Source organism: Myotis myotis, unplaced genomic scaffold, assembly GCF_014108235.1.
Source record: "Myotis myotis isolate mMyoMyo1 unplaced genomic scaffold, mMyoMyo1.p scaffold_m19_p_3, whole genome shotgun sequence".
In the NCBI taxonomy this organism is placed as follows: domain Eukaryota; kingdom Metazoa; phylum Chordata; class Mammalia; order Chiroptera; family Vespertilionidae; genus Myotis; species Myotis myotis.
In genome coordinates this window covers 114792689-114816303 of record NW_023416335.1, presented here as the reverse complement: position 1 = coordinate 114816303, position 23615 = coordinate 114792689, and the positions used below count along the sequence as shown (strand labels likewise).

Genomic DNA, 23615 nt, shown 5'->3' with positions numbered 1-23615 from the left:
GCCAGGCTGACGGCTGCCAGTACAGCGGTGGTGGTGGGCGCCTCTCCTGTCTCCTCAGCAGCGCTAAAGATGTCCGACTGCAGCTTAGGCCTGCTCCCCGCTGGCAAGTGGACATCCCCCGAGGGCTGCCGGGCTGCCAGAGGGATGTCTGTTTGCCATCATAGGCCCAATCTCCTGGGGAGCGGGCCTAAGCCAGCAGGTGGTCATCCCCTGAGGGGTCCCAGAATGCGAGAGGGCACAGGCCTGATTGAGGAACCCCCCTTCCCCCCCGATTGCACAAATTTTTGTGCACCGGGCCTCTAGTCCTATATAATAAAAGCCTAATATGATAAGTTTCCAGTTGTCAGGTTGGCCATTCAACCAATCAAAGCATAATATACTAATGCTATGCTAAGGCTGCTCAACTTCTCACTATGATGTGCACTGACCCCTAGGGGGCAGACAGTTAACAGGTCGACCAGTCACTATTACATGCACTGACCACTAGGGGGCAGATAGTCAATAGTTTGACCTGTCACTATTACTTGCACTGACCACTAGGGGGCAGATAGTCAACAGGTCGACCAGTCACTATTACGTGCACTGACTACCAGGGGGCAGACGCTCCGACCGGTAGGTTAGCTTCCCTCGGGAGTGTAGCTGATTGGGTGGGCCGGCATGCCCTGGAGCCCTCCCATGATCCCTCCCCAGCTGGCCAACCTCCTGCATCCCTCCCTGGCCCCAATTGTGCACCGGTGGGGTCCCTCAGCCTGGCCTGTACCCTTAAGCAATCTGGGCTGAAGGATTTCCCCCCCACCCCCCGAGTACACGAACTTCCTGCACTGGGCCTCTAGTAATAAATAATTAATAATACAAGGATAAACTTTCATTAATGCACAACTGTAAACTTTTGTCCCACCCTGTATTAGTATTATAAATATTTACTGTAATGGATTATGCCATTTATAAAGCTTTTATGTTTGTTTGCGGGGGGGAGTGTCAGATATAGGCAAAAGTCATGTTATCCAAAAACATTGACACTTTTGCCTCCATAAGTTAGACTTGAAATTTTTAAAACTCATTTTCTTTAATTACTCTTGTTAATTTCTCCAGTGAACATTTCTGTATGTTCCTTGCTTTTATTTGAATTGCATACTTCTTAGAAGAATTTTTAAAATGTTTTAAAGCTATTAATTTTTCATACATGACTTAACTATCTCAGTTTGCATATTCACTAAGAAATTATAGTGCAATTTTTATATATGACATCATCAAAATGTTATTCTAAGAGTACCGAGTACCTTTCTCCAAGAACATGTATGCATATTTTACTCAGTTCCTTAAAATGTTTGTATTCTGGTGGTACAAAGCTGTGCCTTTTGTGACTAGATTTAATTTTTCTGTAATGTAAAATTTCATTTCATTTCTAGCTTCCTATACAGTTTAAATTTCCTGTTACCTTTGTGGGTAGTGATAGTTAGTATTTTACATGTTTTGTTTTGAATGTATTTAACTCCAGCCTGCTTCAGCTCAGATATATGAACTCAAATTTCAGTCTTGCAATTTTGTGTTAGAATAGCCACAAAATTAAAAATTTTTAGGATTATTGTTTATTTTTCCATACAATATTATATTAGTTTCAGGTGTATATCCCATGATTAGACATTCTAAAACTTACTAAGTGATTATCCCGAGAAAGCTCATACCCATCTGACACCATACATAGTTATTAGAGTGTTATTGACTATATTCTCTATGCTGTACTTTACACCCTCATGATTGTTCTTTAACTACTTGTTTGTACTTCTAAATCCCTTCACCTATTCACCCATTTCTCCAACCCCCTTCCCATCTGGCAACTGTTAAAATCTTTGTATCTGTTAGTCTACTTCTTTGCTGCTTGTTCGTTTATTTTGAATTTTAAATTAAATTGTTGATAGTTATGTATTTATTGCCATTTTATTCATATTTTTATCTTTTCTTTTTCTTAAAGAATACCTTTTAATAATCTGTGAAATACTGGTTCAGTTTTGATGAAATCCTTTAGCTTTTTCTTGTCTGGGAAGCTCTTTATATGTCCTTCGTTTTTAAGTGATAGCTTTGCTGGATAGTGTAATCTTGGTTGTAGGTCCTTGCTTTTAAAAATTAAAATTTTTTGAGTGAAAGCTTGTTATCTACAGCCTATACATTCTACTATACATGAATTTCCTTCTTAACTGGCCTCAGATTTTCTTGGTAACTATTTCCAGGTATTTAATCTTAAAGAGAGATTCCACTGTTGTCTCACACTTTGATGTCAGAATCTGTCCCTTTACTCCATGCTACACCTTCCTCTCCCCACATAGTTCAGGTAGTTACATTTACCGAATATAAGAGTCAGTTGTTGATAGATACGTACTTATTGCCATTTTATTGTTCATAATTTTTATTGGAATTGGGTAACTATAGAGGATGTTATCTAAAAGCGCAGTCTTAGGAATCAAATTGACCTGAGTTTGAATATTGATTCTTTTGTTTAATAACCTATATTTATCCTTACAATAAGTTTAAAAATATTTTTAAGTTAGTTTCCACTTCTGTGAGGTGAATGTGATATACTTACTTCACAGGGTTGTTGTGAGGATGAAATAGACTAATACACGTGAAGCACTTTTATTAGTTCCCGACACATGTAAAGTGCTTAAGAATTGGTAACTATATTTGTTGCTGTTATTTAATTTAAAGGTAGTATGTTTACTCTTCTTTGGTAACTTAGTCCTTTGTCTTGGAATGGCTTAGAGCAGCCGTGGGCAAACTATGACCTGCGGGCCGGATCCGCCCGTTTGAAATGAATAAAACTAAAAAAAAAAAAAGACCGTACCCTTTTATGTAATGATGTTTACTTTGAATTTATATTAGTTCACACAAACACTCCATCCATGCTTTTGTTCTGGCCCTCCGGTCCAGTTTAAGAACCCATTGTGGCCCTCGAGTCAAAAAGTTTGCCCACCCCTGGCTTAGAGACTAGTTTTAGGAAAACTATCAAAATGTATTTTGTATTAAGTGGAGATATTTATCCTTTGAAAATAGTTTAATGATCCTCCCAATTTTTGCTGTATGGATTAACCTGAAATTAAGTGTATAATATAGAGTTAGAAAAACAGAATTCTGGAACAATTTTTTAAAAAATTAGACATATCTTAATATATTAGCTTGACTTCCTTATTTTCTTTTTTTTAATTTTTAAACGGGATTTTAGATTTTTAAAGTTTCTCTTAGATACATTTAATGACCACTTGAGAATTTCGGCCTATTTTAATGTCAGTACAGTAGACATTGTGTTATAGTAGTAGGAGTATTAAGTTGAGAGTGTGGAGACTTGGGTTTAAGGCCAGGCTTTGCTGTTGACTTTGCATAAGTCCTTGGTCAAATAAAACCTCACTTTATCTTAGTTCTGATTTGTACTGTGGTGCTTGTAACTGACCTGTCTACCTACTTAGTTGCTCACAAAGTAGAGAAACAGTTATAAAATAAGTATTATCTCAGTTCTCACCAAACATTTATTCACCTACATTTTTTCAAAAACCAGTGTTGGTGTCTTGCTAATTCTTAGAAATTAAAATTTACATCCCTGTTATTCCTAGTTATGTGACTGGAGGCATTTTGGTAACTTTTTTGTTTTTGATTTGTGAGATGTACATTACTTTACATATATTTTTATTGATTTCAGAGAGGAAGGGATAGGGAGAGAGAGATAGAAGCATCAATGATGAGATAGAATCATTGATCAGCTGCCTCCTGCACACCCACTCTGGGAATCGATCCCGCAACCCAGGCATGTGCCCTTGACCGTAATCGAACCCGGGAACTTTCAGTGCACAGGCCAACACTATCCACTGATCCAAAACAGCTGGGGCAGATGCACATTACTTTAAACGTGAAAGATTTTAGTAATTTCCCAAGGAGCCAGAAAACAGTTCCTGGATAAGTTATTTTTTTTTTCAGGAAGTATATTGTAGCCTTAGAAACTTTTTTTTTCTTTTTTAAATACGTTTTTATTGATTTTAGAGAGGAAGGAAAGGGGGAGAGAGAGAAACATCAATGATGAGAAAGAATCATTGATTGGCTGCTTCCTGCATGCCCCACCTGGGCATGTGCCCTGACCAGGAATCAAACTGTGACCTCCTGGTTCATTGTTCGATGCTCAACCACTGAATCATGCTGGCCGGGCTCTAGGAAACTCTTTTGAATCTCTGCTCAGCACTGATCACTTGTATTAAGACTTTAACTTTATCTGGTTTACATTAATTTGCATCCATCTGCATTTATGCATGTAATTTGCTGTATACTAATTTATATTTGAGTGTTTTTGTAAGTCATTTTATGTCTTTTACATGTGACTTGGTCTTGTTTTCTCAGCTAGCTTGAAATCTGAAGGGTAAAGACGATTGTCCTTTCCATTTCTTCACAACAGATTCATTCATAATAGAGATGCTTTGCATATAATGATTTCTTACTAGTTGAGTTTAGGTAAAACATTCCCTAGAACATAGTGAATTGGTATAATTTTAAAAAAGTATGCATTTGCAGAAAATTTCAGTTCTACTGTATGCCTATTTAGAGTTAAAGACAAAAGACATAATCAAAACAGCAGCTATTCTGTTAATTATATTTGGCCAAAAGAAATCTAGTACATCTTATTAAATAGCTTGATTATTTTAAATACTGTAATATTTTAGGGGAATGTGCTATTTCTGTTGTTAATATCCATTTTAACAAAAAAGGAATTATGCCTTCTATGAAAGTTTTTAGAGAAAGCATAATTTTATAAAGCATCCCAGTTTCATTTTTCATTAAATTTATTTATTAAATTATTGGTGAAATTTATTAAATTACTGTTGAAATTTCTCATGTAAACTTTGATATGGAGGAGACTATTATTGCAATAAAATTCCTAATTTATTTGGAAATATCTATATTTGAAAGCAAACTTCTTTACATTTGCTTTAATCATAGCTTTCTCTAATCAAAACAAGATAAAATTACATCTTTTATCGTTGCACTTAAAGAATTTGCTGAACATGATGTTTCTTCCAAATGAATGTTTGCATTTTATTTCCCAGGGTTTTTCTTCTAAAACCCAATTTTTGCTCCCTAAGAAATGTTTTTTCTTCTTCTTCAGGAATGTCATTGTCTGCTGGGTCTTCCCCTCTTCATTCCCCCAAGATCACTCCACATACTTCTCCTGCTCCCAGAAGAAGAAGTCACACTCCAAATCCAGCAAATTACATGGTGCCTTCTAGTGCCTCTACACCTGTTAATAATCCTGTTTCTCAGACACCGTCCTCTGGTCAGCTGATTCAAAAGGAAACTGTCGGCGGGACGACATACTTCTATACAGACACAGCTCCAGCCCCTTTGCCTGGAATGGTATGTCTGCAATAAAGGGAAGTGATAGTTCCTTCTAATTGATGAGGTTCATGAGGAGGTTTCCTCTTGCATGTTTTTATTTTGATGTGAAGAAGTATTTAATTTTCTAACTTAGATGGTAATTCTAATATCTTTTCAAAGTAAACTGTTTTTGTATTAATAAGAACTCTAGTTTTGGACAAATCTGGTTTTAATTAAAAATTAATTTTCAAGCTCTAGTTTAGTAGTTTATGGCATGCTTCGTTTGTAGGGTTACCTAGTACTTCTGCTAGTTAGAGTTGATGTTTGCTGACATTTGTTTATAGGTAGTTTTACCCCTCGTAAGAAGCTAGAGAAAGATGATTTTTTAAATCAGTACTTATTTAAAGCAAACTGATGATGAAACTCTTGCCTTATGTGAGGCAGCAATTTAATTGCTAGACCTCTGGATAGTGGACTGTCAACACAGAGAAAAGAAGCCTCCTATATGGGTCATAGTTAAGGATTGGGGAGGCTTAGGGAGCCCTGATTATGGACTAGGAAAGAACTGACAAAGGACTCTCAGTAGAAGGAGGGGGAGGGGAGAAAGGATGCATTGTAATGTTCCATAAATTGTACTTTTGTTGTTGTTGTTATTAAGGGAAATAGGATCACTTTTACATTGTGAGACCAATTAAGTTTTTTAAAAAATAGGTTTTTATTGATTTTTGGGGGATAGAGGAAGGGAGTACAAGAGAGAGGGAAACATCTATGAGAGAGAGAAACATTCGTAAGCTGCCTCCTGCATGGCCCCACACCTAGAATTGAGTCCACAACCTGGGCATGTGCCCTGACTGGAAATTGAACTGGTGACCTCTCAGTGCATGGGATGACTCTCAACCAACTGAGCCATGCCAGTCAGGGCAGATTGTACCTTTTTAGCTTCATTATTTTGTTCCTGTTCAAAAATTATTTTTTTAACTATAGAAAAATAAGTAGTGATGCTCTCCCTCATGGGAGCACACCCAAGCCTTTTCCTTCCTCTACCCCCTCTACCTCCCCCCCCCCAAAAAAAAATAGCGATGAAGAGCTCATGAGTAAAAAAGCCAAATTCCATTAAAATATGAAAACTGACATTTGACATGTTCATAGATGAGAAGTTTAGATGAAAAGTAGCCCTGACCAGTATGCTAATTGGTTAGAGCGTCAGCCTACACACTGACTGGAGGGTCTCCGTTTCCATTCCTGGTCAAGGACACATACCTGGATTGTAGGTTCAATCCCTAGCCCTGGTTGGGGTGCATGCAGGAGACAACCAATCGACGGTACTCTCTCACATCTCTCTCTCTCTCTCTCTCTCTCTCTCTCTCTCTCTCTCTCTCTCCCTCTCCCTCTCCCTCTCCCTCTCCCTCTCCCTCTCCCTCCCTCTCCCTCCCTCCCTCTCCCTCCATCTCTCCCTCCCTCCCTCCCTCCCTATCTCCCACTCTCTCTCCCCCTCTCCCCCCCCTTCCCCACCTCCTACAATCTCTGAAAATCAATAGAAAAAATACCCTCAGGTGAGGATTAAAAAAGAAAAGTACAGTTGGAATTTAGTAAGCAGGCAGATTTTGATCCTACATATTAAATTAATGCTCTATTTTGATTAAATTTAACATTTTACTAAAACCCAATTTGAGTAGAAAGACAATAGATTTTTTTTGTTACTTATAAGAGTCCCATTTCTGCCATTGTTTTGTGACTCTTGAATCTTAGTACCACTGAGATTGTTTCCCCAGTTGTACATTGGGATAATAACACCTAACCATCTTATGAGAAATAAATGTGAAAACATTTATAGAAGTACTTGTAAATCATGCAAAATGCTTTTTAAAGAAATAATGAAATAGCTAATAGTTTTTATTTTGTTTTGTTTTTGGTCAGAGATCTTTCAAAAATTATCACAGAACAGCTTGCCGAACAGAAGGTCAAATAATTGAGGTAGAGTAGAGACTTTCCTTGGTTCTTTCAAGTAAGAATTCCATTACTGTTTTACCTTTTTGGGGTTTATTATATTTTATAATTATTTACATTTTTATTATATTTTATTATTGTATTTGTAGAAAGAAGTTTAATTTATAAAGAGGTTCTTTTGTCACAAAACTGTCTCACTTGGTTTTGTAGAGATTATATATGGCACATTTTAATTGTTTATATTCTTCAAATTACTTTTAAAAATATGCTCACGGTAAACCTGAGATAGTTAAGCCAAACTATGCTAGCTGATGTAAGAAAACCAAGGCAGAAAAAAGGGGTTTTCTCTCTGTAGATACTGGTTAAAGGAAACCTTATAAGTATTGCAAATCACTTCCTGGTTGAGATCCCTAACAATAATTATCTGAGAGGAACAGAAATCAGCTGAATTAATTTTTAAGAGACAACGATGTTTGTTTCAACTTTTAAAATGAAAGAATAAAGCAAAAGCAATTTTAGAATATCTGTTGATTTTTGCTTCATGGACCAGTGAAGGGAAGGAGAGGCAGAGGAAAAAGAGAAAAAAGCAGGGTGGTGGGGAGAGTCCATTTGGAAGAATGAAAGAGGGGAACCTGAAAGCAGATTTAGTAACTCTGTTGTAGTTTGCTTGGAATATACCTGCACTGTTGCACCCTTCTGTTAGTAAATTGTTCTTTGCTTTTGCAGTTTGAAGTGTTTAACAAGTATTTAGGTAACACTTTGTTTAGGTTGGCCACAGTTCCTTGGGCCACCAGGGCAGTGTTACTTCATTATCTGACTGTGCCCTATCACCTTTAATATCTGCTTCCTTCCTTTCTTCCAATTGCTTTTAAAAATACGTACAAAATACTTGTGTAACATTTCATTCAAAGAGCTACTTTTGCCTACCATTGGAGCTTAAATTTTACCATATATGAAGCAATGTTTCTCATTAGAGTTTTCAAGTTGATTATTATATAATAGAGGCCTGATGCACGAAAAGCCCTGGCTGCCTCGGCCCTCGCAGCCCCGGCTTAGTCCTGGAAGGTCGTCCGGATAGTTGTCTGAAAGGTCATCTGGATGGTCATTCTGCTGTTCAGTCTAATTAGCATATTAGCTCTTTATTATATAAGATAAGATAAGGTGACTTTTTAAATTAACTCAGAAAATATACTGATAAGTTATTCTCTGAGGTATTTAATTCACTATCATTTAAAGATTTAAAATATATCAATTTATCACTGTCATTTAAAGATGAAAACTTTATCAAAACAATGATAATAAACCTTATCAATTGAGAAAAATTGATTGTTACATTTTCTTCCTCCCTACCTTTTTAGGTTTTTCCAAACTATCATATTTATCCTCCAACTGCACCTCATGTTGCTTATATGCAACCAAAAGCAAATGCACCTTCATTCTTCATGGCCGATGAGCTCCGACAGGTACGCATTCAGAATTCCTAGTAGGGATGCTTGATATCTAGTGTGCTTTTAGCAAAGAACTGAAGAAACAATAGAGCTGTTTTGAAATCATGTTATTTAATCAAATTTGCTGTACTAAACCAGATAGAGAGAATTTAGAATTTATGAGTTCTAAGTGACATTTAAGGAAAGCTGTTTTTCAATAAAAAAACAGTTAATTATTATGTTCATAGAGTAAAACATAGAATAGCTATTTAAATGAGTCACCTTCTGCACGTCATATCCTGTGCATTCAGAGGTCTCTCAGAAATATATAAATAAATTATTTAAATTGTTTCTAACCTTGAGACAATGTTTGGCTAATATTTATAGGTTCAGACTAGGTAGGATGACCCAGAAATAAATCTCACATTAAGAGAGCTCAATCCTTTCTATAAAGTAGGTTTTATAAAATAATTTTTTGTTAGACAGTTAGGTATTATTTGATATGTTGAATTTCATTTTACACTTATATTCTCAAAAATATTTTTGTTTCATAGAAGTATGTTGTACCTGTATGATGTTCATAGAGTGAATTATTGACAAGCTTAGCATAGGACTTGAGTTTTCAGCTACTGATATAGTTATATGCTTTGAGTTATAGCATAGTTCCTAGAACTCAACCTTAATAGGGGCAGGTATATCTAGGACTAGAATTTTTATGACATTATTGGAAATGTTATTTCATGATATCAATATTAAAAAGCACACATACCAAAAATTTTATTACTTGTGTTATTTAGTTATAGTAGAAAATCCAGATTTCAGAAACTTTGTTTAGATGTAAATATACTTGTTTTCTTTTTTTAGGAGCTCATTAACAGACATTTAATAACAATGGCTCAAATTGATCAAGCAGATATGCCAGGTAAAATTTGAGTGGATTCATTCTTCCTTTTAAAGAATATTATAATTCTTATATAGTCCTACATGTTTGTATGTCTTACTACCTAATTACTATTTTATGAATATATTAGAGGCCCCATGCACGAAATTTGTGCACGGGGGGCAGGGGGCGCGTGGGGGGCGGGTAGAGGGGGGTCCCTCAGCCCAGCCTGCGCCGTCTTGCAGTCTGGGAGCCCTCGGGTGATGTCCGACTGGTGGCTTAGGCCTCAGGAAACAGGCCTAAGCTATCAGTCAGACATCCTTAGTGCTGTTGCAGAGGCAGGAGAGGTTCCCGCCATCACTGCTGCGCTCGCCAGCTGTGATGGCTAAGTGGTGCTCCCCCTGTGGGGGTGCACTGACCACCAGAGGGCAGTTCCTGCGTTAAGTGTCGGCCCCCTGGTGGTCAGTGCACGTCATAGCAACCCATCGTTCTGCCCTTCAGTTGATTTGCACATTAGCCTTTTATTATATAGGATTTATTTCAAATCCACTTAAGAAGTATTCCAGCATATCACAGATCATCTAGTTTATTTAAATTGATTCTACATGTGACAGTATTCTAGCTCACAAAAAAAGATTAGAATTCATGGTGATTTACCTTACTGTATATTAGTATATTATTGTCTTTTGATATTTGATAAAGTATAGGCTCTTAAGCAGAGGGGAAAGGTGTTTATTATTGAGACTACAGTATGCTAGGCAGTGTGATGATTAAATGCTTTTTCTTATAAAAATGCTGTGACATAGATACTAATATTATCTCCATTAAAACATGTTTTTTGAATAGTATATTGATTTTTAGGGAGCGGGGGGTAGGGGGGGAGAGGCCGGGGGGGAGAGAAGAGAGAGAAACACATCAGTGTGAGAGCATAACATTGATCGGCTGCCTCCTGCATGCCCCCTACCAGGGATTGAGCCTGCAACCTGGGCATGTGCCCTGATCGGAAATTGAACTGGCAACATTTTGGTACACGGGACGATGCCACACTGGCCAGGGCTATAATCTCCATTTTACATATGAGAAAAATTGAAGTTGACAGGCATGTTCAGTAACTTGCCTTTAAGACCAGTGTCTAGTAATTGGCTGGCTGAGTCAGGATTTAAACCTAGGTTTTTCTGACTGTATCACAGTGTTTCTAAGAGAGCCATTAAAATCTCTTTCCGTAGCGTATTCTGTTTATAGCAAGATTAAATATGGTATGGTTTAAAAAAACTTTACAAATAGTACAGTACGAATACATTGGCCGCAGAGATAATCTTGAAATACCTGGTTGTTACCAAGGATTGAGTCTTGACTATGGGTCTTCTTGACTGCTAGAGAATTAAAAGGAATGTGTCTAGCTGTTATGTCTTAAGACTGATCTTTCCAGTTTAGATGGGCAAGGAACTTACCTGTCATAACCTTTGAAGTGGTTCACGTAAGGATTTTCTTTAATTATTTAGCATTGTCTTTGAGGCCCTAGTGAGGGTAAAAGGGAAAAAGAAAAATAAATAGGATTATTCCAGTCTTTATGACTCCAGTCATATGTAAATCATATGATGATGCATTAGATGTAATTTGAAAATTATAATAGAGTTTAGGAAATAGCTGTATATAAGATTAATACATGTCAGTTGCATTTCTATAGACTTGTAGCCACTAACTTCAAAATATAACTACAAGATAAAATGCTATTTGCAAGGATTTTAGAATATCAGTTCCTATGAGTAAATACAATCAAAGGTGTGTAAGTTCTCATTGGGGGAGATTTATGAAGATGTATTAAATAAGATAAGTAAATCAAGTTATGAAATACTTTATTCATGAGTAGAAATACAAAATGACTTAGATGTCAATTTTTCTAAAGTGATCCATAGAGTGAATATAATACCAGTCAAAGAATACAAACTTGCCCAGCTGTGTGGCTCAGTGTTGAGTGTCAACTCATGCACCAAGATTCCTGGTCAGGGCACATGCCCAGGTTGCAGGCTCAGTCCCTGGTAAGGGGCATGCAGAAGGCAGCTGATTGATGTTTCTCTCATCAATGCTTATATCTCTGTCCTCTCCCTTTCTCTCTCTATAAATCAGTAATTTTTTTTAAAACTTAAGAGGTTTTTAAACTCAAAAATACTTCCGATATCTAATTTGTGTCCTAACAATTTAATTGTTAGGGCTCAGTCCCACAAAATCATTCCAGGTGAAATGGGGTACCCACGCTACCTATACTTCTGTCTGGCCAACTACAAATGTGGGGCATTTTCACCACCCCCCTCAGAACAAGCCGAATGGAAGAGATGTATCCCTAGGTATTTGTAGAGGTGGAGTGGGGAACTGCCATGCCCTCTCTGAGTGTGCCATTCTTCCAGCACTTCAGTGTATTCACCAACTTGTAAGCTCTCTGAATCTTGCTATTTAGGAGTTTTTAAAGAAAATTTTATTTTGTGGGAATGATTGGTTAAATCTTTGGCTATTGGTAATAACTCAATCTCCAACCCCCTTCTCCCTCCCTGGACTTTGAAGGGAGAGTAGGTGTTGTAAGTTCTAAATTCTAATCAAAGTTGGTATCTATCTATCATCTATCTATCTATCTATCTATCTATCTATCTATCTATCTATCTATCTATCTATCATCTATCTATTATATTACAGCATAATAGAGCTTTTCATACCATATGATAACATTCATCAAAGAGAAAAGGGCCAAGACACTTTGAAGATTATGATTAGGAATCTGGGTGTATTGGGGAAGGGGAGGCTTGGTTTGCCACTGTGGTAACCAACAATATGGTAATGGCACTGGGTTTGACAAATTGATTAATGAAACAGACTGGGGAGAGTCCAGGCCCATTCTATGATAGAGGTGACATATAAGTGGGGAAAGGAAGGCAAAAATGGTTGTCTCATGGTAAAAGATAAAATTGGATTACCTCAAATCTCATAAAAAAATCAACTCCAAGAGTTGCAGGTTCCCCATGCGAGTTGGGGTATGTGCAGGAGGCAACTGATTGATGTGGCTCTCACATCAGTGTTTCTCCCTCCTCCTTTCCACTCTCCCTAAAATCAGTGGAAGAAATATCCTCTAGAGAGGATTAACAACAATAAAAAAACAGCCTTGGACGAACGTATATTACACAGTTGACAAAGAATATAAAGAACACACAAATCAGTAAGAGCCTAAATAATCCAATAAAATAAAGGACCAAATGATAGGAATAGGCAATTCAAGAAAGTAGAAATTCATGACTGAAAAATATAAGAACAGATACCGAACATCACTGATGATTAGGTAAATACAAATAAAATACCGTTTTGAAGTCTGATCAGATAAAGTATGAGGATTTGGATCCATAGGTTCTTCAGTACATTGCTATTGGTAGTGTAATGGTAAACTTGTTACCACTTTGGGAAACGAAAGTTGAATATCTGTCACTTAAGATCCAGCTATTCTGCTCCTAGATATAGGAACACCTCTATACATTTTCAACCAGAAAATTTATAAAGTATCCATAACATTGCTGCTCACAGTAGCAGAAACCTTGATTAATTCAAATGCCCATCTGAAGGACAAGGGATGAATTAACTGTGATAGTGTCAGACAGTAGAATATTATACAGCATTTAAAATGAAGAAAGTATGCTGACATGCAGCAGTACAGAACAATGTGGGTGTTTTTTTTTTTTTCCTTTATTGATTTTTAGAGAGAGAGAGGAAGGAAGAGGCAGAGATATAGAAACATCAATGATGAGAGAGAATCATTGATTGGCTGCCTCCTGCACACCCCCTACTGGAGATCGAGCCCACAAGCTGGGCATGTGCCCTGACTGGAAATCAAACCAGTGACCTCTTGGTTCCTGGGTCGACTTTCAACCTCTGAGCCACACCAGCTGGGCAAATGTGTGTGTTTTTTAATCTTCACCCAAAGATATGCTTTTATTAATTTTTAGAGAAAGAGGGAAGGAGGAAGGGAGAGGAGACAGGAAGGCAGGAAAGAGGAACAGCAATGTGAGAGTGAAACATCAGTTGGTTGCCTTCCATACTCACCGCGATGGGGGATCAAACCCACAGCCTAGGTATGTACCCTTTTGGTGCATGGAACAACACTCCAACTGAGCCACTTGGCCAGTCCAGAAGAATCCTTGTAATGTAATATTAAGTAAAAAATGTGAGTTGCAAGAGATTATATACAGTATGATAGCTTTTTATAAAGTTAACTAAAGTGTGTTTGTGTACTTGCATTTATGTAAGTACATGTGTGTATCATATACATGTATAAACGTATACATGCATACATAATAAACTTGTGAGGAATACATAAAGGTGTAATAAAAAAGGGGCCCGGTTAGTGTGGCTCAGTGGTTGAGACAGACCCATGAACCAGGAGGTCACTGGTTCTGTTCCTGGTTGGGGCACATGCCTGGGTTGCAGGCTTGATTCCCAGTAGGGGGCGTGCTCGAAGCGGCTCATAGATGTTTCTCTCTCTCTCTTTTTTTTTTTTTTTTTTAATATATTTTATTGATTTTTTACAGAGAGGAAGGGAGAGAGATAGATAGATAGAAACATCGATGGGAGAGAAACATCAATCAGCTGCCTCCTGCACATCTCCCACTGAGGATGTGCCCGCAACCCAGGTACATGCCCTTGACCGGAATCGAACCTGGGACCGCTCAGTCCGCTGGCCGACGCTCTATCCACTGAGCCAAACCGGTTTCGGCTAGATGTTTCTCTCTTATCGATGTTTCTATTTCTCTATTCTTCCTTCCGCTCTATAATCAGTAAAACATATATTTTTTTAAAAAACTATAAAAAAGGAAGAAAGAGGAAGAGAAGGAATGCAAAGGTTGGTAGAGATAATCATTTAGATGTAAATTAAAGTCAAGGTCTATGCTTTTTTTCTGTGTGCCATGTTTGTAGATGCTTATTATATTAAGAACTAGAGGCCTGATGCATGAAAATTTGTGCAAGAGTAGGCCTGCCTTCCCCCGGCTGCCGGCACTGGCCTCCTTCCAGCATCCAGGACCTGGGCTTTGCTGCGGCCACTGGCAGGCACCTGGGACCCAGGCTGCTTCCCTCCAGCCCTGGCTTTGTCCAGAAGAATGTCGGAATGACGCCTGGAAGGACGTTCGGTCTAATTAGCATATTACCCTTTTATTATTATAGATTAATAACAGCAGGCCATGCATAGACATGAACCAGCAATTTGAATGTCACAAACTAAAGATTATGGTTAATTCAGTTCTGTGCACCTAGGTTTAAAAAGTGGGTTTGTCTATCACTGCTCTAATTCTGGTTGTCTTCATGTTTCATATTTACTATTAACCTTTGTCTCATGTTCACTTATTTACTAATATTTGTTCATGCTGCCCTTTTTCTGCTCTGTTTCCATTCCATACATCATACTTCCATCAAATTAGTACTTCTCAACTCTGAAGTAATTATTTCCTATAGATCCCCCCAACCGGCCTGGTCACCCCTTACTGTCCCCCCTGCCAGCCTGGTCACCCCCAACTGTCCCCCTCTGCTGGACTGGTCGCCTATTACTACCCCCCGCTGCTGGCCTGGTCGCCCCCAACTGCTCCCCCTGTTGGCCTGGTCACCACCAACTGCCCCCCTCTGCCAGCCTGGTTGCCCTTAACTGCCCGCCGCCCCCGCCAGCCTGGTTGCCCCTTTCTGCCCCCCCCCCCCCCCCCCCCGCCAGCCTGGTCATCCCCAACTGTCTCCCGGACGGCCTGGTCACCCCACACAGCCTGCTGTTCAGTCATTTGGTCATCCCTCACTAACCCCCCTGCCAGCCTGGTCGCCCCACGCAGCCTACTGTTCGGTAGTCCATCCAGTTGTTTCGGTCGTGACGGCCCCTTGCTTTTTATATATTAGGATTGGAATTTGCTTGTGATACTGTTAGGCATTCAAAATGATTTATCTTGAATTCCATTTGTTGTTTCTTATAAAGACTAAAAAAATGAACATGTAAATGTACTCAGTGGTTGGTTTCCCTATAGAGTTTATGCAATTTATTTTCCCTTCTTATTGCTCCCTATTGTCTAGAACAAATGGCAGTTGGGGGTGACCAGGCCGGCAGGGGGTGCAGTAAGGGGCGACCAGGCCGGCAAGAGGGGAAGTTGGGGGCGACCAGGCTGGCAGGGGGCGCAGTTAGGGGCAACCAGGCCTGCGGGAGGGCAGTAAGTGACGATCAGGCCGGCAGGCAGAGGCAGTTAGGGGTGAGCAGGCTGGCAGGGGATGTAATTAGGGGCTATCAGACAGGCAGGCAGGTGAGCAGTTAGGAGCCAGCGGTCCTGGATTGTGAGAGGGATGTCTGACTGCAGTTGGACATCCCCCAAGGGGTCCCGGATTGGAGAGGGTGCAGGCTGGGCCGAGGGGGATTCCCTCCCCCTACCCCCGTGCACAAATTTCGTGCACTGGGCCTCTAGTATATTATATATCTTTAAACATCATTTTTCTTTCTTTGAGGAATGTGGCAGGCATGGTGATAAAGTTGTTTTAGTTTTCTTTTATATTTTGCTAGGGATTAAAACTATGCTATTCTACTGAACAGTTGGAGAATTTTGAAAAAGATTGCCATATACACACAAATATACTACATAGATACACTCTTCAGTTTAATCTTACTTTTGAATTTCTTTATGCTTTAAAAATAAGAATTCATAGCTTAACGTCACTGTCTAAATATATTTAGTACAAAAAAACATGTTTAAAAAAACAAAATCTACCTTGATTTTTATTCAGCATTAGAATCAGAAATGTTTATTATTTATAAGTGATAACACAAGTTGTTTCTGATATTTGTTGTATTATGCTATAAAAGAAATATTTTGAGTGTATAAATTTAGTTCTGTGTTGTTTTATAATGACTATTTTTATTGATAATGAAACCAGTTTTATGGAATTATAAATGTTCAAAGTATGTTTTTATACTACTTTGTTAGTAGTTATTTAAAGTAGGTTTGATTTCTTCTTTATCACTCTGAGAGATTTATGAATGTCTGTAAGTTGTCATCTGTTTTCCTATGAATTACTCTAGCATTCCCTGCAGAAGTCGACAGCTATCATAGCCTCTTCCCTCTAGAACCACTGCCACCACCCAACAGAATACAGAAATCAAGTAATTTTGGCTACATTACATCTTGCTATAAAGCTGTGAATAGCAAAGATGATCTGCCATATTGCCTTCGGAGGATCCATGGTAAGGAAGATAAATTATCCTCTCTTAGAAGCATTTTAGTGAGGCTAAGATTATTCAAACATTCCTGAATATGTTTATTTATTTAATATATTAATTTAAAAGATAACGAGTAATTTATTATTTCATTTGGCAGTTAGTAACTTATAGTAATGTATAGCATGTTTATTTTTCTCCCCATTTCTGATGGACTAAGGGGAGATGTCATTGACAGTTTAATAAAAATTTTCTTTTTTAGGTTTTCGTCTTGTTAACACAAAATGCATGGTGTTGGTTGATATGTGGAAAAAAATTCAGCACTCAAATATTGTAACCTTGCGTGAGGTATTTACCACTAAAGCATTTGCAGAGCCTTGTGAGTAATTTGTAATTGTTTTTCTGCTTGTGAGCCTCACTGTTTGAAGCCAGATTGCAGTAAAGAATGTTTGTGTTTTATTTTAAGCTCTTGTGTTTGCATATGATTTCCATGCTGGAGGAGAAACTATGATGAGCAGACACTTTAATGACCCCAATGCTGATGCCTATTTCACAAAGAGAAAATGGGGTAAGGAAAAGATGCAAGCAAGCTGTATGTTGACAAATGCTTTTGCTCTGTGGGAGAGTAGATTGTATTTTAAAATACACGCAAATTTATCCCTGTAGTCATTCCACTTAATGACCCTATTGCATTTTAAAAAGAAATGAGGTCAGTCTGTAACCAAGTTAGGAGATAATGTATTAAGTGTATAGACTGAGATGAAAAATGGTGTGAGAGACTCAGGTAGATAGCTGAAATTTAAATAACTGAGAACATGATAGAAGTTTTATCCAATTAACATTTTTTTTTTCATTTAAAAATATAATGCTTCTGAGTAGAGATGATTTGGAAAATTCAGTAAATTGTAAAATAATCCCCGTAGCTTCACCTTGCAAAACACAACCGTTATTTCTTTCCAGCCTTGGTGTTTTGTTTTGGTTTATTTGGTTTCCCTTTGCATTGTTTTCATTTTATATCATGCTGCATTTTCCATTTATTGTAAGTCTTTTTCCCCTTAATTTTTATGTTTTCTGAGTATCATGTAATGACTCCCTCACAGTCTAATATGACTATGTATAATTATGAAATTATTTTCCTAAACAAATTCTTTTGTTAAAGGTGTAGGATTCTATGTTACTTAAGGAACTAGTCTTCAAAATAAATTTTCAGGTAGCTTTTACTTAAACGGGGAATATTTCCTCTCTTTTTTTTTTGCCGTTTTTCAATAATATTGCAAAGAACCAAAATATTTTAATTATATTCTGAACATGTTTATTAAAGGATAAGTTGTTTCAAAGTAACATTTTGAGACGTCTTTTAATTAATTAACTTATATAGTTAGGAAAGGAAAGATATGGTTCATTTTCTTGTTTGGGGACAGGAAAGAAACATTGTATTCTTTACCATGATTTTTAATATTTTAAGATTTTCTTAAATGCATACTGAAAGAAACTAAGGAGGGAGAAAGACTTGAGTCACATGACAGTATCTTTTGCATTGTGATTCCATTAAGGCTCATTATAAATAAAAATATGTTTCTTCTGTTTACTTTTCACTGCTTTCTGACAGTTACAAGAAGAAATCTGTGGTTACATGGCTGTTTCACATTAAAAATCTGGTCATATAGTGTGGTCATTTTTTTTTCCCTTTTGCCATGTCATCTGTAGACACATAATTTTGTTGAAGGGGATGTGGTATGACTTTTTCTATAGATGAACATAGCTGTAGTTGTTCAAGTTTATTTTAGTAATACCACCTGTGAAATGACTGTTGGCTATAATTTATAGCTGGGTTTCTCAACATCAGTCCTGTTGACGTTTGGGCTAAATAGTTATTTTCATAGGGGCCATCCTGTGCATTGCAGGATGTTCAGCAGCAGCCCTGGCCTCTAGCCACTAGATCAGGGGTGGGCAAACTTTTTGACTCGAGGGCCACAATGGGTTCTTAAACTGGACCGGAGGGCCGGAACAAAAGCATGGATGGAGTGTTTGTGTGAACTAATATAAATTCAAAGTAAACATCATTACATAAAAGGGTACGGTCTTTTTTTTTTTTTTGTTTTATTCATTTCAAACGGGCCGGATCCGACCCGCGGGCCGTAGTTTGCCCGCGGCTGCACTAGATGCTAATAGCAACCCCCTACTGCAGTAGTGTTACCAAAAATATCTCCAGACATTGCCAGTGTCCCGTAGGGTGGGCAAAATTGCCCCCAGTTGAGAACCACTGATTCATTGTACTTCTTTCCAGTTTTAAAAAAAAATCTTAATTATTCTGTTTTTGGTGTTGACTGATTATTTGATACTAGAGGCCTGGTGCACAACATTCGTACACGGGGGAGGGAGGGTTCCCCTCAAGCCTGGCCTGCGCCCTCTCGCAGTCTGAGGTGCCTCGGGGGATGTCCCCCGAGGGGTCCTTAGGACTGCCATGGAGGCGGGAGAGGCTCCTGCCACCACCACTGTGCTTGAAGCCGGGCTCACTGCACCTTAGCACTGCCTCTGAGGCAGCCGTGCCAGCCATCAGCCTGGCTTCTGGCTGAGCAGTGCTCCCCCTGTGGGAGTGCACTGATCACCAGGGGGCAGCTCCTGCATTGAGCGTCTGCCCCCTGGTGGTCACTGTGCATCATAGTGACTGGTCGTTCTGCCGTTTGGTCGATTTGCATATTAGGGTTTTATTATATAGGATGTTTACATTTTTGCAGGAATCAGTCTTTTTTCTAATATTTGAAAGTATTGTTTGAATGGTAGCAATATCCCTAAATGTACCATGTATACTTTAATTTACAGCAACTTCTATTACAAAGCAGTCCTCTGTTTACCCATTGTGAATATATTTTTTAAAATTTTTATTGTTGAGAGTACTAAAGATGTTCCCCCTTTCTATTCCTCCTTTGCCCCCCTTCACCTGGATCCCACCTCACACCAGGTGTTAACCACTCTATTGTCTGTGTCCATGGATAATACATATATGCATGTAAGTTCTTTGGTTAATCTCTTTCCACCCCTCCCTTCTCCTCTTCCCTCTGAGATTCATCAGTCTGTTCCAGGTTTCCATGCTTTTGATTCTATTTTATTAATCAGTTTATTTTGTTCTTCGATTTTTAGATTCAGTTGTTGATAGAAATGTATTTACTGCCATTTTATTGATCATACTTTTTATCTTTTTTTTTTTTATTAAAGAAGACCCTTTAACATTTCATGTAAGATTGGTTTAGTGGTGATGAACTCCTTTAGCTATTTCTTATCTGTGAAGCTCTTTATCTGACCTTCATTTCTAAATGATAACTTTGCAAGATAGAATAATCTTGGTTGTAGGTCCTTTTTTTCCCATCACTTTGAGTATTTCTTGCCACTCCCTTCTGGCCTGCAAAGTTTCTGTTGAGAAATCAGTTGTATGGGTGCTCTCTTATAGGTAACTAACTGCTTTTCTCTTGCTACATTTAAGATTCTCTCTTTGTCTTTAACCTTTGGCATTTTACTTATGATGTATCTTAGTGTGGACCCCTTTGGGTTCCGGTTGTTTGGGACTCTCTGCACTTCCTGGACTTACATATCTATTTCTTTCACCAGGTCAGGGAAGTTTTCTGTAATTATTTTTTCAAATAGGTTTTCAGTCTCTTCCAGCACCCCCATGACACAAATATTGGTACACTTGAAGTTGTCCCAGAGGCTCCTTACACTATCTTCATATTTTTGGATTCTTTTTTCTTTTTGCTGTTCTGATTGGGTGTTTTTTGTTTCCTTGTATTCCAAATTGCTGATTCGATTCTTGATGCCCTCTACTGTTGATTCCCTGTAAATTATTCTTCATTTCCGTTAGTGTATCCTTCATTTCTGATTGGTCCTTTTTTTATGTCATTGATGTTCCTCACTAAGTTCCTTGAAGTTCTCACTAAGTTCTTTGAAGTTCTCACTGAGGTCCTTGAGCATCCTTATAGTCATTGTTTTGAACTCTGTATCTGGTAGTTTGCTTGCTTCCATTTCATTTAGTTCTTTTTCTGGCAATTTCCTCTGTTATTTGTGATATGTTTCTTTGCATTTTGACAGCTTCCCTGTGTTTGTTTTTATGTATTAGGTAGAGCTGCTGTCTCCTGGAATTGGTAGAGTGACCTTGCATAGTAGGTGTCCTTTAGGTCCCAGTGGCTCAGCCTTCCCAGGTACCTGAGCTGGGCACTCTAGGTGCACCCCTATGTGAGCTGTTGGGGCACATGCAGGAGGCAACTGATTGCACTGTCCTGTTGTAGTCGAGCCTTGATTTATGTTGGCATCACTGGAAGGCCAATCGGCTGTGAGGACCAGCTGCGACTACAGGGGAAGAGTTGCTGTGTAGGAGACACCCCTATGGAGCAGGACTTGCTTCAGTGGGGCTTTAGTGCTCAGAGTCCACCCCTTGAGTATGTTGCTTGTGGATGTGATAGGGTTATAATCTGGCGTGGTCTAAAGCCGACCACTGGGTGTACTGGCTCTTGGGCCTCCTGGGAGGTGCAAAGTCAGCTACTGCCTGTGCCCTGCCTGGGGCCATCCTGCATGAGCTATAGAGCAATCTGAAGATGGCTGCTATTTGTGTTGGGTTTGGAGGTACTCAGGAGTGGTGAAGCTGTGACCTAAGGCAGGCTGCTACTAGTGCCGGGCCTGGGGGTACATATTATGAGGTATGGAGCAAACAGCTGCTGCTTGTTTGAGAGATTTTTAGGAAAGTATGAAGCCTGAGCTAGGACAGGCCATTCATATGGAAAAGCCACTGCCAACAGCTTGGGTGGGCAGGGTCTCAGGGAATCACCAGGCTGAGGTGAACAGTGTGGACCAGGTTAATGGATGCCTGACTGTTGGCTCAGTGGCAGAGTCATAGTTGAAAGTCTATTGTTTTCTTATACTATTTAGTTTATTAGCACAAAAAATTGCATATTGTACGGAATGTGCTAATTTAGAAAATGGTAATAATAATACCATAGCATATAGGAGTTGTGATTAGAGGTTTAAAATGAGAAAATGTGGATATATAATTAGACAGGATCTGGTACATAGTAAGGACTTATCCTATATAATAAAAGCCTAATATGCTAAGTGTCCAGTCATCCAGTCAACCAGTTAAAGCGTAATATGCTAATGATATGCTAAGGCCACTCATCCACTCGCTATGACATGCACTGATCACCAGGGGGCAGACAGTCGACTGGTCGACCAGTTGCTATGATGTGCACTGACCACCAGGGGGCAGACACTCTGGTAGTTTAGCTTGTTGCTGGGGTCTGGCTGATCAGGACTGAGCGAAACAAGCCAGACACCCCTGGAGCCCTCCTGCAGTTCCTTCCCCAGCTGGCCAAACTCCCGTGTCCCTCCCTGGCCCCAATCATGCACTGGTCCCTTGGCCTGGCCTGCACCCTCACGCAATCTGAGACCCCTTGGGGGATGTTGGGTAGCTGGTTTTGGCCCGATTCCACAGGCCAGACCGAGGGACACCACTGGTGCATGAATTCATGCACCAGGCCTCTAGTTTGTTATAAATAATTCCTTTTCCTTATTACCACATATATTAAATAGTTTTATTTACATTCTTTATAATTGTCTTTGACATTTTCTTGGCATTTATCACTAGAGCCACATTCTGAGTCATCTAACACTTTTCCAGATTCTATTCTTTTTTTTTTTTTAATATTTTTATTGATTTCAGAGAGGAAGGGAGAGAGAGAGAGAAACATCAATGATGAGAGAGAATGATTGATTGGCTGCCTCCTACCTGCCCCACACTGGGTATCAAGCGCGCAACCCAGGCATGTGCCCTGACCAGGAAATTGAACCCTTATCTCCAGGTTCATAGATTGATGCTCAACCACTGAGTCATGCCTTCCGGGACAGATTTTATTATCTTTAGTTCTGTCTAAATTGAGGGATAGCAGTTTTTGAATTTTAAATTTGCTTTTTCCTAGAAATTTTATGGCAAGCCATAACTACCTAATTGCTATTTAGTATCTCTACAATTAAAACCATTTAACTGTCTTTAAATCTGATTGACAAAAGGTTTGTTTGCTACCATATGAACACTTGGATTTATAAGTTTACATTCTCTGAAATACATTAGCCTTGCCCTTGTCGGTATGTCTGTTATTTGGTGTTTTGTTAATCCCCACCTGAGGATATTTTTCCATTGATTTTCAGGGAAAGTAGAAGAGAGAGGGAAAGACAGAGAGAACCATCGATGTGAGGGAAACTCATCAATTGGTTGTCTCCTGCATGAGCCCCTACCAGGGTTTGGGCTAGGGAAGGAGCCTGCAGCCAAGGTATATTCCCTTGACTGGAATTGAACCCGGGACCCTTTAGTCCGCAGGCAGACACTCTATCCATTGAGCCAAACCAGCTAGGGCTACCTGATGGTTTGATTCCCTATCAAGGGAACTTACCCAGGTTTTGGGTTTGATTTCTGGTCAGGGCACATGCGGGAAGCAACTGATTGATGTTTCTCTGTCACATTGAAGTTGCTCTCTCTCTCTCTCTCTCTCTCTCTCTCTCCCTCCCCCTCTCTAAAAATCAATAGTTATAAAAAAATATTTCCTTCTTTCATAAAATAAAAAAGAAACACAGTAGTTCTCCTTTATCTACAGGAAATACATCCCAAGACCCAGAGCGGATGCCTGAAACTGGGAGTAGTACCAAGTTCCATGTGTGTGTTTGTGTGTATGTGTATCAGTATGATGTTTTCTCCTTTACATACCTATGTTAAATTAGGCACAGTAAGAGATTAATAATAATAACCAATAATAAAACAATG

General features: G+C 38.9%; 1 protein-coding gene across 8 annotated transcripts in view; it reads left to right on the top strand.

Moving 5' to 3' along the window:
* PAN3 (poly(A) specific ribonuclease subunit PAN3) overlaps positions 1–23615 on the top strand; it is a 162245-nt gene that overhangs the window by 115900 nt on the left and 22730 nt on the right. For 6 of the 8 annotated variants that reach the window (XR_004966055.1, XR_004966056.1, XM_036299361.1 and 3 more), the window contains 7 exons: positions 5141–5388; positions 7267–7323; positions 8655–8759; positions 9588–9645; positions 16679–16840; positions 17076–17192; positions 17280–17381. Coding sequence is in view for 6 of the 8 variants with exons in the window: in XM_036299361.1 (XP_036155254.1) it covers positions 5141–5388; positions 7267–7323; positions 8655–8759; positions 9588–9645; positions 16679–16840; positions 17076–17192; positions 17280–17381 (849 nt within the window). In the remaining 2 variants the exon portion in view is untranslated. The remainder of the gene's footprint in view (positions 1–5140; positions 5389–7266; positions 7324–8654; positions 8760–9587; positions 9646–16678; positions 16841–17075; positions 17193–17279; positions 17382–23615) is intronic. The other 2 variants (XM_036299364.1, XM_036299360.1) reach the window with 1 other exon arrangement.